The sequence below is a fragment of the Physeter macrocephalus genome, chromosome 9, assembly GCF_002837175.3.
Source record: "Physeter macrocephalus isolate SW-GA chromosome 9, ASM283717v5, whole genome shotgun sequence".
Lineage (NCBI taxonomy): Eukaryota > Metazoa > Chordata > Mammalia > Artiodactyla > Physeteridae > Physeter > Physeter macrocephalus.
In genome coordinates this window covers 48,534,372-48,553,039 of record NC_041222.1, presented here as the reverse complement: position 1 = coordinate 48,553,039, position 18,668 = coordinate 48,534,372, and the positions used below count along the sequence as shown (strand labels likewise).

Below are 18,668 nucleotides of genomic sequence, written 5' to 3'. Positions count from 1 at the left end.
TCCCCTGCATCGGCAGGCGGACGCGCAACCACTGCGCCACCAGGGAAGCCCAGGAAAAAGCATTTTGATTAAAACAAAACAAAACAAAAGCTTACTTATATTCTAGACATGAAGGGTAGAAAAAGAAAGCTGAATCAAAGATGATTTCAGGGAACTGAATCTAGGTGAGGTGCTAGAGAAGTTGCAGTTATCACTGATAGAAGTTAGGAGGAGAAAATAGTTTAGGGAAGGGAAACTGAAGAGTTTCCTTCTATTGCCCATTTTAAATTAGAAAGAATCTTAAGACTTTCAAGTAAAAACGTTGTGAGAGATGACTAAACTGGAGATGAATACCAGAATCAAAACCATAAAGGTAAAGCTGGTAAACTGAAGGAAACAGAGATGAGTTTTCTGAGCCAAAGTATATGGGAGGCAAAAGAGCAGAGGGCCATTGTCTAAGCTTTTGAAGGCAAGAAGAGAAATAGACCATGATGTCACAAACCAAAGAAGGAAAGACTTTTAAGAAGGAAAGGATGATTATTCAGAGGACATGGATTATGTCCCAGCTTTGACTCTTGCTGGCTGGATGAATTTAAGCTGCCGATATCATTTAGGGTTTGGTAAAGAAAACAACCATCACCCTATGTATTCTACTTGAAAAAAACACTCAGATATATGAAATGCTCTTTTGCACTGCTCTAAGACACAAGGGATTGTGTATAAAGAAATGGCAAAAGGGTACAGAATACTCACAGACTTTGTTATTCTTTTTTGCTTTAGATCATATCCAGGTAGGTAGTAAGCATGATATGAGCCGCTGCTAATTTACAAAGCAGGAATTTAAAAAATAAACTCTACAAAATCTCCAAGCAACTGTCACAAAACTCAAGAATTTTATTTGGAAAGAAATCTTCATTTCCCCACTTAGCACGTAATGACATGAAAACTAAAAATTGAACATCTGTCCCTAACACACGAGAAAAAGCAAATAACTTGGAGGTAAGAGAAGGAAAAATGGAATTTAAAAGCTATGTGGGAATTATAAGCGCTAGAGAGTAGAGGAAAAAGAATATGCAATTCCAAGAATCAAACAGTATGACTGCTTGGGGACTGGCATAGGGACAAACTCCTCAAACACTTCAAAAGACCTAAAGAGCATTTACTGAAGTTCACTAAAATCTGATTAATGTTCATAATGAACACTTTTAGTTTTAAGATGGTAAATTCACCACTACATTTTATACTACTTCATTTTTTAAAAAGGCAAAATTCTTTTTTTTCCTTCAGCTCTACATGCAGTCAACATTTTCTACTGATAATATTACAATATATAAGAACAGGTGACCATGACAGCCCTCTCAGGCAACTTTAATGAACTTTTCAGAAACTGACTGTAACATACAACCAGAGACTATATGTATCCTCAAAATCCTAAATTTGAAGGAACCCAACATACCATCTCTTACCCTAAAAAATCCCTGGTAGATAATTCTCATTGGGAGCTTCAGAGACGAGGTGCTCACCTCTCTCCTGAGTGAAGGCCACCTTACTGTTGAACAGTTCTTACTGCTAGTTTTTTGTTGTTAAATCAAGACTTGCTTTGCTTTAAATCTTGGTCTTCCCTCTGTGCAAGATGTAATCAGTCTATTTCCTATTATATTTCAACTTACTTCTTAATCTGCTCTTTACCAAGTTAAGTATCTCCTCTTTGTACAGGGCCCTCTTAAAATGGGGCACCCAGTATTACTGATGCCACTTGATTGCCTACTATATCTAGGATATACAAGGAGTCCTCCTTTTTTTTCTAATATGACAACTTCAAACATGATCAAAAGTATGTAAAATGTAAACAAACAGCCCCCCCTTATTCCCATCATCCAGATTCTCAACCATCAAGGTTTGCTCCACCTATCCCTCTTTTCTTTTTATTTATTTTGCCAAAGCATTTTAAAAGAAGATACCATGCCATTTTACCCCTATACATTTAGGGGTAAATAGGCATCTCTAAAATATATGGATATTTGCTTATATAATCACAATGCCAATATCACATCTAAATATAATAAAACTTACAACTATTCCTTAGTTCACATTTTAACACTGCAAATTGTTTTAACAGTGTCTTTTTATATATAGCCTATTTGAATCAAGATACAAATGAACTTACACATGCATTTTGTTGTTCTAGCTCTAAAGTCTTTAGAAGAATCTTTTCTCTTTTTCCCCACATTATTGACCTGCAGCTTTCCTATAGAATATTATTAAACTAAACCTCTTTCCCTGTATTTTCTGTGAATAGAAGATAACTCTAGAAGCTTGATTCAGATCAGGCTCAATGTTTTTTTTTTTTGTTGTTTTTTTTTTTTTGTGGTATGCGGGCCTCCCTCTGCTGTGGCCTCTCCCGTTGCGGAGCACAGGCTCCGGACGCGCAGGCTCAGCGGCCATGGCCCACGGGCCCAGCCGCTCCGCGGCATGTGGGATCCTCCCAGACCGGGGCGCGAACCCGGTTCCCCTGCATTGGCAGGCGGACGCGCAACCACTGCGCCACCTGGGAAGCCCAGGCTCAATGTTTTTGCTAGTAATTCTTCACATGAACTTCAGGTTGCTTCACCCCAGGAAGCATGCCACATCTGGTTCTCCCACTTTTAGTGATGCTGAAATTGATTAATAAGGCTTGGCCATGACAACTCGATACCTTCATTGTAAAGTTCCTATCAACCTTTCATTGGTTTCATCCAATGATCACTGCCTGAATCACTCATTTCTTCACGGGCTGCAAAATGGTGATTCTTAAATTCTTACATTCCTTCCATATCTTTTAGCTAGAGTTCTTCTGTAAAAGATAACTCCCCCTTATCAACTAGGACTACCTTGTTACACGAAATAGAGTTTGCAGAGAAAAATGGGACCTGTATTTTAAATGCACTCAGTGGAAGTGCCTTAATAGGAAGTAAAAGACTGACTGGGCAGACAGGGATGACAAAACCACACAGAACTTTCCTTTGAAAATGGGTTCCACATTGACATGAAGTTTGGAAACCAGTGGTATAATGGAAGGAGGCTTGGAATAGAAAGTTATAATGCCTGGGTCCTGGTGACACTGCTACCTACACAGCTACTTTAACCAGAAGCTATGGGATTATTCCTTCTCTTTGCTCATAATTAACTAATCACGGAGTCCTGTATATGTCATATTCCTTCCATTTCTTTCCATCTTCTTTTCCCTACCCAAGTTCGGGCCACAGACACCATTCACCTAGATCTTTTACAATGGCCTTTCAGTTGCTCTCCCTACATCCAGTTCTGTCCCATTCTGTTTCATTTTCCTCCTTTGTAATGTTTTCCCTAACATTATAAAGCTTAGATCTAATAACATCCAGCTTAAAACGCTTTAGACATTAAGACAAACTCCAAAGTCCGTATTATCAATAAGACTCTCATCCTCTCATACTCTATGTTCCAGTCACTCTGAAATTTCTTCCAATTCCCTGAATGCGTCATGTTCTCTCGTATCTATGGGCCTTTGAATACCGTTCCCTCTGCCTGAAATTCCCCTTCTTTACTTAGATAACCGCCACCTGTTCTTCAGGTTTCAATTTAAATGATATAGAAATCTTCTGTGATTGCTTAGACTACTCCAGGTTTTTGTTATACACAGTAAGCTATATTACTTTTTGGTACACACATCACAATTGTAATTAATTATGTATGTAATTATTTCTTTATAGTATGAGCAGAAACCATGTTTGTTTAGTTTGCCACTTTAACCCAGCATCTTCATGCAAGGCAAATTCTAGACATTTAGTATGTATTTGCTGAACAAATAAATAGTTCCTAACATCAAATTAAAACACAAAAAACTGAAATGAAAACTCTAAAGAGCTCTGATAATAGAATGGTACCTGCTGTGGCATTTTCAAGGTGATTCCATTCTCTGTACTCACTGATGTCAGAGTGACAGATACTACCAGGAAAGGGTGAGGAATGTAGCGTGACATGGAGACTTCCTGAAGAACTTGAATACCAGCAGTATTTGGACTGCAAAAAAGAGAAAGAAACCCATACACCTCAACAACAACGCTAACAAGGTTTTTTTTCCTTTTCCACTACTAATAGTATGAGATTTTATGTTTATGGGCCCAAATGCCTTCTACGTATCATTTTCTCCTCCCCAAGTATCCTTTAAGCAGCAGACCAACAAGGTTGTGGCACCCAAGAACACATCTGGAAATGAGGGGAGGGAAAAAAAGGGGGTAAGATGTAGAAAGGAAGAAATAAACTGGGAAGAAGCTATAGGAATAGCTTAGTCAGTTGAGAAAATAGCTGGTTAAGACATGCGTTCTGAGGCTAGTAGATTTGTTAATTTTTATTTTTATATTACTCCTCAATTATAAGCTACTTCAGCAAATATGCACTTCATAGCTGTTTAAAAAAAGAAACAAAACCATTTGAGAACAAAATAAGACTCAAGAAGAATGGTCTAAATGCCGCAAGCCAGCCAGATGCCAAGAATATAGGCAACACACAGCTCCAACAGGTGTGACAGTTTTTCCTTTCCCAGACTACAGCCATCTAGCTCAGTGAAAATATTAATGAGTCTTCTAAGGTCATGCTTCCTAAGGCCTTAAAGCTGTAAACTCCTACAAATTTCCCCAAGTTTCTAGAACACCAGGATAGTTAGTAACCACTTGTTTTCAAGATTGTGAAAAAAAATTAGTATTTAAAGCTTTACCCCATCCCAAACTAGATTTTTTTCAAATGAGTCCAGTAAGATTAGCTGAAGAAGTTGGTACAGGCTCTTTATTTATTTTGGTAGCTAAAAAATAACTATTATATGAATATCACTAATTAAAATTCCTTGCTTTTTTAACTCCTAAAACAAAGGAAACTAAACATAAAATTAGAATAACTGTTTTGAGAAATAAAAACTACAGAGGAAACATGATAAACAGGAGCAAAAAGTGACCTGTCATATGTTATATACTTACCCATCAAATTTCCTTTCAATACTGTAAAGGCATATTGAACAGTCTGCTCTAAATACTATTACCATGTCCCGGAAGACACTAAGCAGTAATGTTTCTGCTTGTGTTTTGGTGACATGAGCAAAAGCATTGTCCAGATTTGACGTTCTCAAGTATACTCTGAGCTATAGAAAACAAAAATAAAGAAAACTGTAAAAACAAGATGCCTACCATGGATGACTAAATACTTTAGACATGCTGTTTTTTTATCTACTGACTTTTTTCAAGTAAGAGGAGTTAAAGACTAATCTGAGCATTAATAACAAATGGATGTTTATATTTTGACAGGGTAGGCTCATTCTACAAATAACTAAAAGATGAAGTGATCAAAACTGTGATGTACTATTATGAGATACTCCTTTTAGACCTGTACATTTAGACCTGATACAAGGAGATCAGTAGTTTCTCAAAAAATAAATACAGAAATAAATAAGTTAATAAATCTCTAAGGACAGCCATCTTTTTAAACTTCTCAACTTTTAACTATTTTTTATTATTTACAAACTTTATAGAGAATGTCTAATATCCTTAGAAAAAGTTATCACAGAAGTCCTGATTATCCCTTTAAATTTTTAAGTAACCTGAAATGAAAATCCCATTTGTTAAAAATGCCAAATTCTTGATTAAAAAGTAAAAACGTTTTGTTCATTTTCAACAGGTTATTTTTATGTAAAACCAGACTGTGCTTAATATCTTTAAAATGTAAAAATCTTGTTATTTCTGAGAAAACAAAAACATACCTCCTCTTGATGATCACTTATGTTATAGCATGCAAGGACAATAAAATCATTCCACCAGGCTAAGCCACCTGTCACAATCATATTTTGCTCCTTAAAAGAAAATATAAAAAACATATTTACATTTATTCCTGCCAGTAACAGACTTGTAAAATATTCCTAATCAGACAGTGAAAGCACTAATTATTTCTGCTCTACTCTCTTCCCGCCCCCCTCAACATTAAGTATTACTCTAGGGCCTTTATTAATAATGATTCACATCCTATTTTGAAAGAAATAAATATTTCTGTAAGACATAAAATACATCATTCAAAGTAACTGGGTGCCATGTAGCATCATTATTCTACATTCAACAGACCTTGGTTTAAATTCTGGCTTTATCATTTACCAGCTGCTTGACTCTGAATCCTAGTTTCTCTTTTATAAAAAGGTGAGTAACAATAGTGCTCTCATTGGGTTGTTATGAAGAACAATGAGATAACATATGTGGAAGTGCCTGGTACACAGTAGGCACCTATTAAATGTTAACTTCCTTCTTTTCCTCCTATTTGATTCTTGCAAAATCCAACTGCATATGTTTGTATGCTACCCAAATATTTATGTCAAACACAGACAAGCAGGGAATGATCTCAAATTTTGTGGAGATTTATTCCGATCATATCTGATGAACTCTACCTGGAATGTAAGAGTAAATCCTCAAGTTACAGGATTATGGTGTCTGATCTTAACAAGAATTAAAAACAAACCAACTATCTCAATACAAAATCTTTTATCAAATATCAAGTACTTTATCAGAACTGACCCTTAGATATAATCCAGTGTCAGTTTTTAATATCTGACTTTACTTTTTAATAAGTAAACAGTGGTTTACTTTATACTTATTTCATACTGTAGTTCTCTCATACTTTGAGAAATAGGTTTTTAACTTCAAAAAGACTAACCTGGGTAATGTTTCCAAAAAGCTTCCATTTTTTGGTGAGTAAAGAGTAATGTGCAAAACCAAACTTGCCAACCACAGCAATATTCTGTCCGAGCTTATCAATAGCTGAAAACTGATTAAAAAAAAAAAATTAAGAGCTCTTCCTTGAGTTTTTTAATTAGGCATAAAGAGCTGAGGATTATGTCAGGCAAGCAGACTATTAATAAACATTTGCTAAGAGAATTAAATGTAAAATGCTAAATTCAAAAATCTTAATATTTATACATGTTACATTTGACCAAATTATAGATTTACACTAACAATGTACAAGGAAGCAAGTACTGAAATTTTACTTTTATCAATGCACCCACTGAAAGGCTCAATTCCCAGAATACCTCTTGTAGCAAATGCTATCCAATGAAAGTTAACACCAACAAAGTAACAAATAACTCACCCGTATAGGCCAATTGCTCTCTAGATAGGTGCTGGAAATCTATAGAAAATAACACATCAGTTTGGTAAGACTTCTGAAATGTATTTAAAAGTAAAGCGCGTAAAAGCGTTAACATCATAATATGACATTAATTTTCCTGTAATGTTTAAAGTGCTCCCAAATAGGGCTTCCCTGGTGGCGCAGTGGTTAAGAATCCGCCTGCCAATGTAGGGGACACAGGTTTGAGCCCTGGTCCGGGAAGATCCCACATGCCGCGGAGCAACTAAGCCCGTGCACCACAGCTACTTAGCCTGCGCTCTAGAGCCTGCGAGCCACAACTACTGAGCCCACGTACTGCAATTACTGAAGGCTGCACGCCTAGAGCCCGTGCTCCACAACAAGAGAAGCCACCACAATGAGAAGCCTGCGCACCGCAACAAAGAGTAGCCCCTGCTCGCCACAACTAGAGAAAGCCCGCACGCAGCAACAAAGACCCAACACAGCCAAAAATAAAATAAATTGTTTTTTAAAAAGTGCTCCCAAATAATGAGTATTACTAGCAGCCAATATTTCACAACTCCTGTCTTAACCATTTCATGTTTCTAGACATCAGGCTTTCCTCTTTTTTCTCTACACTGTTTTTGTTTGTTTTAAATTAAATATTGAACACTCAATAAATACAGAATGACAAAAGATATTTAGAGAAGCACCTACTAAGGCAGCCAAGAATTGTGTAGATGAACAGTTTGCGTTCGCTGATATGAACCATCCCCCAAAACCCTTATCTAATAAAATCAGAGCCTCAGCATGAGTTTTATGTTTTTTTAGTAGAAATCTCTTTTATTATTTTTACATTTTTCTGATAAAAAAGCAATGCATGCTTATAAAATTTAAACAATATAAAAGTGCACAAAATACAAAGTGAAATTCTTCTGTTATATCATTGCTATCTCTAAACAAACAGCCATATATATATAAGAGTGTGTATAAGCCACTGCATTTTACTGGGGTGTTCAACTTATTCACCTACAAGTACTTTTAATATATGTCAGATATTAACTCTTTATCTGCAACATAAGCAATAAATATATCTTTCCATGTCGTCTGTCTTACATCTTTGTACACAGTGTCTTTGTGTCACTCTGAGAATTTTAAACTTAAAAAATCCTCTGTGAGGTATCAATGTAGCTCAAGTCTAGCTTTACTGAGACTGTGATCTCTCTATTAGCCTGCTGAGTAAATAGTTTTCATGAGCACATGGTGAATGCAGTGTGAAAATTAACAGAACAACAGAACAAAGGAAAAATCTTCTGTTCCTGGAATAAGAGAACCTTCAATTTAATTTAGTTTCCGTTTACTCAAAGAAAAATGATTACATATTTAAAAAGAGAAAGCCAAATTAAAAAGCCAAGTAAATGCAATCAAATCCAATAAGATTCTTGGTGTAATGTGAAGACAAAGCAAAAATCAAGTAAAAATAATATGATGAAAATATCTGTATTAACCTTGATAAAATTTATTCATAAAACTATTTTTGTTAGACTTCACTTATTATCCAGTAAGTCAACCTAAAATCTAAGTAAATTAATAGCTTTTAGTACATTAGGAAGTTCTTAACCCCAGTGCTGGTTTGTGGAAGCCTACCTTACAGAATTAAAAATAACTGTGTCAGGATAGATACGCTTGAAGAATGCTTAACTTGTATCTTAACAGATATGCTGTACCATTCAGGCCAACCAGTAAAATTTACTATGATGGGTGGAATTAGTTCAGAATAATGATAATCTGAGGTAATGATCAGGTGGCGAAGTAAAATTTGAAAGTAGTTTTGTAGGAGGCTGTAAGTGAAATTCTTTTTTTGGATGAAGAAAACAAAAATAGTCACTTGAAGAAGGATGTTCCTGGAGCACAACTGAGCTAGCCATCCATGACACTAAACACCCTGCCCCCCACTTTCCCCAAACCTTGGTGTTTCATAAGTATTTGTGAGATGTGTGGGCAGGTAAAGTGGGAAGTGAGATCTCACTGCCAAAGTGGACTCCAACATGAAGAGTTTCTAACCGTGGGAACCAAGGTTAACTTATCATGTGATCACACTCTGATGACTATCTCTAGGAGAAAACAAATTCTTTTACCCTCCAAAAGTATATGAGATGCCACAAATGGCAAATGGTTTACTTTCAAAACTTAAAATGAGGGTTCCCCTGGTGGCGCAGTGGTTGAGAGTCTGCCTGCCGAGGCAGGGGACGCGGGTTTGTGCCCCGGTCTGGGAAGATCCCACATGCCGCGGAGCGGCTGGGCCCGTGAGCCATGGCCGCTGAGCCTGCGCGTCCGGAGCCTGTGTTGTGCCCCGGTCTGGGAAGATCCCACATGCCGCGGAGCGGCTGGGCCCGTGAGCCATGGCTGCTGAGCCTGCGCGTCCGGAGCCTGTGCTCCGCGGCGGGAGAGACCACAGCAGTGAGAGGCCCACGTACTACAAAAAACAAAAACAAACAAACAAAAAAAAACCTAAAATGAAGCTTTATTTCTCATATGGTTTTGTGTCTTGAAGATGCTATGAAATAAGAACAAAAACTTGTATTTGCCCCAGGAGATCTATATGTTACCTGAGTTCCACTCCTAATACTGAGAACGGGAAATGGCAGAAGTAAGAAAAGAGGCGGCTAATGAATAATGAAGAAACTCAGGTTAGGAATGCAGAGTCAGGGCACAAAAGTCATGTCATACCACTGGGAAACTCAGTGCTAAGGTACAAAATCTCTACTCTGAACATCTTAGGATTTTTCAGTCTCTCGCAGAACCTAAATCTACCTTTATTCCCTTAAAGTCATTCTGCTAAAACCATGTCTCCTACCCTAGACTACTTTCTTCTGTAACTGGTGAGACTGTGAGGGCCATCATCCTAGGAGATATGATCTGTGCCAAATACCTAGAACATTTGATACACATTGTAGGAATGAGAGCAAATCGTTTATAAATGAAATAGCCTTTACAATCCTCTTTGTTGACCTCCCTAACATAGTGCCTGCTACATTACCCTGCTTCCGACAAGAATGTATTTGTGTTATTTTTGTTAAAGGACAAAACATAGTTAACACAGAATCTTCCGACCAGGAAACTAACGAGTGTAAGGTAGAAGGCTTAAACAAACAAAAAAAATCCAGTAGTCTAGATGAGGAACAGACAGAGCAGTAGAATTAGTTGGAGCTCATGTGATGAACTCTAAGCTGTACAAGAAGCATACAAAGTATAAATCACGCAAACAAAGCCACTGTGATGGAGGATGTGGGCACTTATCCTAGACAAGAGCATATGTTGAAGGGGGAATTAAACAGGCACCCATGTTTCTCAGGGAATACTTACTAATGGCTAAAATGTCTGGAAGTTAAAAGCATTAACATTATATGGACACCGTAAACCACACTACCAAACGAACACTACCACAATGCTGCATTGACTCTTGTGGCTGGAGTGCCAGCAAACAAAGCATAGGGCAACTCCAAGTAAAAAGAATGTCAAATAGGCACATTCTAAGTTTTAGATCAAGGTCAGCAGTATATTATATGCTTCAACATTTAGTACCTAGGTTTTAAAACAGGTTTGATTATTACTTTAATTTATATCATGGTAAGGATAGAGTCTGCCACTATTCTGCTGTGTGACCTTGGGCAAGTCACCTAACTTCCCTGAGCCTCAATTTCCTCACGTATAAAACCTAGTTGGACTACATGATTGCTAAGGTCCTTCCAGCTCTAAAAATTCTATGAGTCCATTATAACTTAATTTGGGGGGAGTACAACTCTAGCATTATTTTTATTAGTTTTAAGGAAACTGAAAAAATTATGTAAAGCTAGAGTTAAACAAGTTTATCTTTCTAAATATTTTAGATACCTAAAGAACAGGACGACAGACGAAATCTTGCTAGTATCTACTTTGCCTGAAGTTGTAAAATCAGTGTTATATGCTTCTAATATGGGATACTTCGTAGATGGCTACGAATCACAGAATCACTGAATTTTTGAGCTGGAAGGAAATTCAATTTTTGTTATTGCCTGATGGATTTTTGAGTTCCAGACCTACCTTCTTTGATCCTCTGCTCTACTTGGCTCTCTGGCAACACAGACCTGGCTAGGCAGAACTGGCATTGATGCTAGGTCAGTGTAGAATGAATAGTTCAAAGTATGGGGAAATGAAAATAGCAGAGAAATGGCTATAGGAGAGAAGGGAGCAGTGGAAAATTTTAGTCAAGGAAGTAGCTGATGCAGTTTTATTTAATAACTGTTACTAATTATAAAATGGTATGCACATTGTTTTGATTTTATGAATTTCTTAATGTAAGTTAAATACATTTTCTTTTAGTGTATACCACATGTCAATGTAGGAGATAGTCCTCCTTCAATTTTTCATACAAGGACCATTCTTATGTCTCTCATTATCTCCACTCAAAGTCAACCGAAAATAACATGGGAGCTGAAGTAAGCTAGTAAGGTAAAAGTACAGAATGTAGAGTAAGACAAAGAATTGTGGAAATAGAAAATGACTAAAAGAAACTAACCCAAGAGTAGGCTCTGATGTACCTAAGACACTCTGGCATGAAAAGTGGGAAGAAAACACTCAGGACTTTGAAATGTGTGTGAAAGTTTCTTTCAAGAAACTTCAATTTACTGATTTACCCAAATTAATTTTATTTGGTATCGAAGCTCAGAATTAATTTCTATATTAAATGTCAATTTATCAGAATTACTAAAAGAAACTACTAATTTAATAATAATCTGGAACAAGATTGAGTAATAATAAAATTATTAACAGTAAGGTTCTAGACTAATCAGAAGTCTGCAATTTGTGTCCAAAGTCAGGCAATTAACCTCAATGTGTCCCCATTAGGACTACAAGGTCAGCTGCACAAGGTACTAATCAATATTGTCACTTTTCATTAAATTACTACACTCTAGCCTATGCAAATCCAGAGCTAAATTTATACCAAAAAAAGGCTGGAAGTAAAATAAACAGTCTTGCACAATAAGAGGACAAAGCATAAACTTCTAGTTTTTTAAACTATTCACTTACTAATGCACTTAAAGCAGGTGGGAATACAATCTACATCAGGTGGAAAGAAAGGAGAAGATGAGAGGACACGAGCACAGAACAGCAGAAGAGAGACATGACAGTCAAAAAGTTTACAAAGTTTCTCAGTTTTCTAAAGCAACAAATGAAATATTTAAATATCTGCTTCAGGGTGCTATCTTACCAAGGACTAAGTCCATAGTCAACAGCATCTGAAGACTTACCTGTACTACATGCCAATGCCGATGACCAAGTAAAGTGCTTAAACTCTGAGACTCTAAACTGCCATCTGCAAACGGGCCCTTTTCCTGACTGGGCTTATGATCAGAGTGTGCCGAAGTACCCCTGGGATTCTGGGTTTGTGAGGCCTCTCCACAGTTCAAGTACAATCGATCTTCCCCCTGAAGCAACACTTGCTCTTGGTTACTCTAGATGAGGGAAAAAGGAAGCAGAGAGGAGGGAAGCAAATAAAAACAAGTTAGTATAAGGTAGGGCAAAGTAAGTAATACATCAATTTAGTTTTATTGTTGGAAATGTACCACACATCTCAATGCTGATTTTCCTCACAGAGGACAAGACTACCTAATAATCTCACACACTGTTATATTTAACAGACAACATTTTAATGATTACTTCCCAGTGTAAATAAAATCTTTGTTAAAGTCTGTTTTATCATACAGATTCCAAAACATGCCCAGGGCAAGGCTACGAGAGATTTTCCACCTGAAAACTAAATAAGACTACTCAATGTCTACAGTTTACAAACTAGTTTCATATAAGATACCTCATGAATGGTATTAAGAAAACATGTCTGGTCAAACAGTTTGTGTGTATACACGCTCATCCGTGTGCCCACATGGTAAGAAGAGGGAGTGGATTACAAACATGGATAACTGGATACTGGAGGATCTTTTAAATCATGGGGAGGAGGAAGAGCAGCCTACATCTGTGGTCCTGGTTCAGAACAATTCAATAATTGTGTGGTGAAAGCTTGGTTAGTACCAAGGAGTGTACCAGGTTCTGAGGATATTTAGACAAAAATAGAGTTTCTACTCTCTGTGATTATGCCCTGGTTTTTAATTAAAGGCCAGTGTTTTCAAATGTGGGCAGATTATTCACTCACTATTTAAATTAGATCAGCACCCCAGCCACTCACCTTCCCATTGTAGTCCAAATGTTGTCTTGATATAAAACTCGGCGCGCTTTTAAATTATTTATTTGGGATGTGCGAGCAGAGAAGAAATCCTCTACTCTTGTTTTTCTTGTTATTCAGCTATAGTAATGAGGTCTGAGATCCAGGGTATTTTCATTCTTTCTCAATGTGTTATGAATTTTAATTAGAAATTGGTTGCACCAAATATTTAAAAACCCATTGGTGGTAGATACTAAGATATGCACCCCTATCATATAACATATCACTGTTACTATATATCAACAATATATCATATTAATATCTTATTTCAGAGTGATAAAACATGAGTTTATGTTATAATTTGGGGCACTTTCCCAAAGCAGGATTCTAGGCTTATTTTCTTCTAGGCATTCCTTAATAATTCATAGTCAAACAATGCTTTTTATATACCAACTCCTGGACTTTCATGATGCACATCAGCATATTAAAGACTCGAGTCCTATGTTAAAGAAATCTCTACAGCTTTAACTCCTTTATTTCACACCTACAAGACAAATTTTTCTTGTCCTTTGTAACTGATATTGATATTTCTCACAAGTAGTGCCTACTGGAACATACTTTGAGAAATGCTATTCAGACAAAGACTAAATTTCATTCAGGTTATTCAAGTGAATCCGTAAACACTGCTTTTCCTCAAATTGCTTGTGATCCTATTAAAAAAAGAAAAAAAAAAAAGCATGGGACTCCCCCCGCGGTCCAGTGGTTAAGAGTCCACGCTTCCACTGCAGGGGGTGCAGGTTCAATCCCTAGTTGGGGAACTAAGATCCTGCATGCCACGAGGCCAAAAAAAAGCAAAACCTGCTCAGAAATAAAACTGTCATAAGGAAGAGTCATATTCAAATATGAAAGCCACTAAAAAAAAACAAACGGAGTTTAAATTAAATAAACTTACCATACAAGGGTTTACGGTGAGTGCACTCTTGAGAAACTGAAATAGTAGAATGCTAGGCTGTTTAACTACGCTCTTGCAGTCAGACTCATTTTCAGTATTTTGAGAACCAAATCCACTGATTACCCATAGGTGATAGCCTTCAGCACCCCAGCTCTTGGAGAGAGGAGGAGGGGGAAAGAAGACGGGGGGGGGGGGCGGGGAAAGAAAATCAAAGCAATAAAAAGTTTCTTGTTATTTTTTTCCTGGTTTGAAATATTCAAATTCTGAAATAACCAACAACAGCATTATTAATGACTTCTGAAGGCTGGAGAAACCATGACAAACAACACAGACAAGAATTATACCTACATCGACTACATCTTAGATCTCCAGTAGAAACCATCACTGCTCTCCACTTCGAATAGTGAAAACACTACATACCAATCTTAGCTCCAAAACCTAAGAAATGCCTACTGCTCTCTGTAACTTCTCCATTAATTTAACTGCCTCTCAAATACAAAGAAATTCCTTACAGAGACAAGATCCATGTTACATAGCTGAAGCTTTACAAAGAAGCACCCAAACAGATGCAGTTTTGTACAGAACAAAGAACACTGGATTGGAGGCTATGAGACTAGGGTTTTGCACTCCAGCTTGGCTACCATTTTGTTGTACAACCTTGGCCAAGCTATTTGGTTTCTCGGGGTATAAGTTTCTTCCTCTGTAAAATGAGAAGGTTCAAATAAATTCTCCAGGCCCAGTTCATTTTAATATTCTATAACTAGATTCCATGAGAGTTTAAAAAAAATTTTTTTTTAACATTAGTAATTCCCAATCTGCAAGGCCAAGAAAACACTAATGGGGGGAGAAGAGGTCTATGAATTGTTCCAAGATTTCAGAAGTTTAATAGAACTTTTGCTTTCCCATGAAAAGTTTTAGTTGCCTAAGTTAACTAAAATGCTTAGATTCTTAGTTTGTAATTAAAATATTAACTTAGTGAGGCAGGTAACACTGGTTGTTGCATGGCATTCAGAAGCACTGATCGGCAGTCAGAGAAATGGTGTTTGAAAACTTATTTTAAAATATGGAGGTGAGGAGAGCCATCAAATGGGATCCTTGGTGGTGAAAGGCTGGGAACCCCTACTGAAGGCAACCATGGTGGTCTTAATTCTTCGAGAAACCCATGATCAGAAAATGCCTTCCTCTGTGGAGGAGGAGAGAAAGGTAGTGATAAGCCTCACAGCCACTAATTCCTCAAAGATGGTACACAGAGAGCTATAGAAAGAAAATGTTTGCATGTAAAGACAGGGGTTACACCTCACCGCTTTCTACAGAAACTCTTGAAAATTGATAGTAAAAATATTGTTACAACAGGGACTACAATTCTTTTGACATACATCTATGGAAAAAATTTTAAATATGCTCAAATAATGTACAAGCACATGTCCTCCAGGAAAAAGACCCAATGAGCATTTCACGTTATGTTAAAAGAAAGGAGGCCATGGGAAGTGGGTACTATTGAGTCACATAAGAAATGTAGGTATGCTTTGGAAAAACAAAGGCCTGATTTGAACAGTCACTATGTTCACAGAGATGACAGGGATTACTGGACACCTCTAAACAAAACCAAAATCAAATACTGAAAATTGGGCAGCCGCCTGATTTTTAAAGATAATACTTTTATCAAAGCAAGAACTGTATAAGAGTCTGCTGAGACTAGAACAGCTTTGTAATTTTATCAGATCAACATGAGAGAAGAAGAAGAAGAAAAAACCAAGTTTTTCACACTGCATCAATATTTTATAGAAAGAACTTACCATAGAGTTGATCTTAAGGGGATCTTTTTTGGTACCATCAGACCTATAACTGAAACACAATAGAAACTTAATTTTAAAAACTCTTCTAATTGCATGTAATATTTAGCTTTAATTTTAAAAAAATTGATTCTGTTCCTTCGAAAGAGAAATACACAATACTGCATGAAATATGAGACTCCTGGTTAATACACCTAGGTATATCACTGAGATACAGTCTTCCAGTTACTAAATAATTCCTTAACAGGGTCATGTAGTTTGGGAAGGTGTGTTCATTATGTCAGGACTGAAGTTCAGGGTAGTATATGAAGTGGACAGAGATATTAACCCAGTTCTATCAACCCACTGAGTTAACCTACATTAACCCAATGAGATAATGTAATTTTTCATTTCCTACTAGTTATTTATGTATATAGCTTACCACTCTTATTAGATAATAAGCTACTTGAAGGCCGATTCATGTCTGATTTAGCTTTGAATCTAACATGGTATCATATACACAATAGGGGTTCAATAAATAAATGCATTTTCACTGAATGGTCAGTTTTAAGAGGATGGAAAGAGGATGGATGTATAAGGAAACAATACATTCCGAATAAATTAATTCTGAACCTTACAAATTGTTTTGGGTTCCGAGTCAAGGCAAAATGGTAGCTATATAACAGAGTTTCTGTGTATGTGTATTGTCTTGGAGAAAATGGAGTTATTTCATCTAAAATTTCTTTATTGACTCACGCAAAATCTCCTCCAAGTGTACAAATCAGCTGAGCTCCAAATACACTCCATAAAGAAAGGCCTCCATATTCCCAGGTCACTATTACAACACTATTGTCAGGAGACCATCTGACCAATTTAACAGCTCCTGTTTTGTTCCAAATGTCTGTTAAGAAATTGTGAGAAGAGTTAAAAATAAATGATTGCTTCATAAATACTTACTATTTTTTACAGCCTATACCTTCAAGTTGAAACAAGCAGAAAGGCATGTCTGCTTCAAATAATGAGATGAATTCTGTTCGTTTAGGGCTATTTAAAATCAGTATGGTCATTAGCCTTGACCCGATCTAAGCAGAACAAAGTCAGTACCCAAGTGATTTATATGAACCAAAAACCGTTTCTGGCCACTATTAGCTTAAGTAACTATAACTGGGTAGTCTTAAAAAGCCTTTGGATTTGGGCAAATCAGTTTCTGTAAGATGAGAATAATATTTCCCTTGAATGATCCAACACGGAATGTCAAAGTACTCTGCAAAGTATGAGGTGTTTGAAAATGTAAAATAATATTTTACCATGATCTCCATGTTCCATCAGCAATATCAAAGGGATCCAAGTTAACATAAATTGAAGCTTAACCTTATATTAGGATTAAGTAGGTAAACTCCAGCCTCAGTACCACCATAGGCGCTTATATCTTCTTATAACTAATAATAGTTCTTCATATATAATTATTAAAGGAGAAAATTTCATTGTGTAGTAAAATCCAAGTTTCTTTACTGCAGTTAAATGAAACATACCAGCATTTCCCATCAGCAATTCAAAAAGATCTATAGCTCTCACCTCTTTAAAATTAAAATTCTTTACATCTGCAGTATTAATAAATTTTTGTTGTAAGTACGTTTACCACAAAGGGCTGGTATACAGATTTTAGCCTACAGAAGACAGCCTTGGTTAATACAGTAAGTAAAACTATTTTCCTCTGCCTATGTTTGAATCCTCACATTAGCATTTCCCACCATAAGTCAAGTATATGAATAACTGTGTTATTTATGTATATAAAAAATAGTATGGAAACACAAAAGACCCTGAATAGCCAAAGCAATCTTGAGAAAGAAAAACGGAGCTGGAGGAATCAGGTTCTCTGACTTCAAACTATATTACAAAGCTAGAGTAATCAAGACAGTATGGTATTGGCACAAACACAGAAATGTAGATCAATGGTACAGGATACAAAGCCCAGAGATAAACCCATGCACATACTGTCACCTAATTTATGACAAAGGCGGCAAGAACATACAATGGAGAAAAGACAGCCTCTTCAATAAGTGGCGCCGGGAAAACTGGACAGCTACATGCAAAAGAATGGAATTAGAACACTACCTTAACATCATACACAAAAATAAACTCAAAATGGATTAAAGACCTAAATGTAAGACCAGACACTATAAAACTCTTAGAGGAAAACACAGGAAAAATACTCTTTGACATAAACCACAAGATCTTTTTTCACCCACCTCCTAGGGTAACAAAAATAAACAAATGGGACCTAAGGAAACTTAAAAGCTTTTGCACAGCAAAGGAAACCATAAACCAGATGAAAAGACAACCCTCAGAATGGGAGAAAATATTTGCAAACGAAGCAACTGACAAAGGATTAATCTCCAAAATATACAAGCAGCTCATGCAGATCAATATCAAAAAAACAAACAACCCAATCCAAAAAAGGGCAGAAGATCTAAACAGACATTTCTCCGAAGAAGATATATAGATGGCCAACAAACACATGAAAGGATGCTCAACATCACTAATCATTAGAGAAATGCAAATCAAAACCACAATGAGGTATCACCTCACACCGGTCAGAATGGCCATCATCAAAATATCTACAAACAAATGCTGGAGAGGGTGTGGAGAAAAGGGA

General features: G+C 36.6%; 1 protein-coding gene across 9 annotated transcripts in view; it reads right to left on the bottom strand.

Moving 5' to 3' along the window:
* RIC1 (RIC1 homolog, RAB6A GEF complex partner 1) overlaps positions 1-18,668 on the bottom strand; it is a 174,437-nt gene that overhangs the window by 50,421 nt on the left and 105,348 nt on the right. For all 9 annotated transcript variants that reach the window (XR_008618234.1, XR_003681261.2, XR_003681263.2 and 6 more), the window contains 9 exons: positions 16,769-16,913; positions 16,037-16,085; positions 14,241-14,393; positions 12,381-12,584; positions 7,114-7,152; positions 6,682-6,792; positions 5,744-5,833; positions 4,968-5,128; positions 3,882-4,017 (listed from right to left, as the gene is read on the bottom strand). Coding sequence is in view for 5 of the 9 variants with exons in the window: in XM_007108079.4 (XP_007108141.1) it covers positions 3,882-4,017; positions 4,968-5,128; positions 5,744-5,833; positions 6,682-6,792; positions 7,114-7,152; positions 12,381-12,584; positions 14,241-14,393; positions 16,037-16,085; positions 16,769-16,913 (1,088 nt within the window). In the remaining 4 variants the exon portion in view is untranslated. The remainder of the gene's footprint in view (positions 1-3,881; positions 4,018-4,967; positions 5,129-5,743; positions 5,834-6,681; positions 6,793-7,113; positions 7,153-12,380; positions 12,585-14,240; positions 14,394-16,036; positions 16,086-16,768; positions 16,914-18,668) is intronic.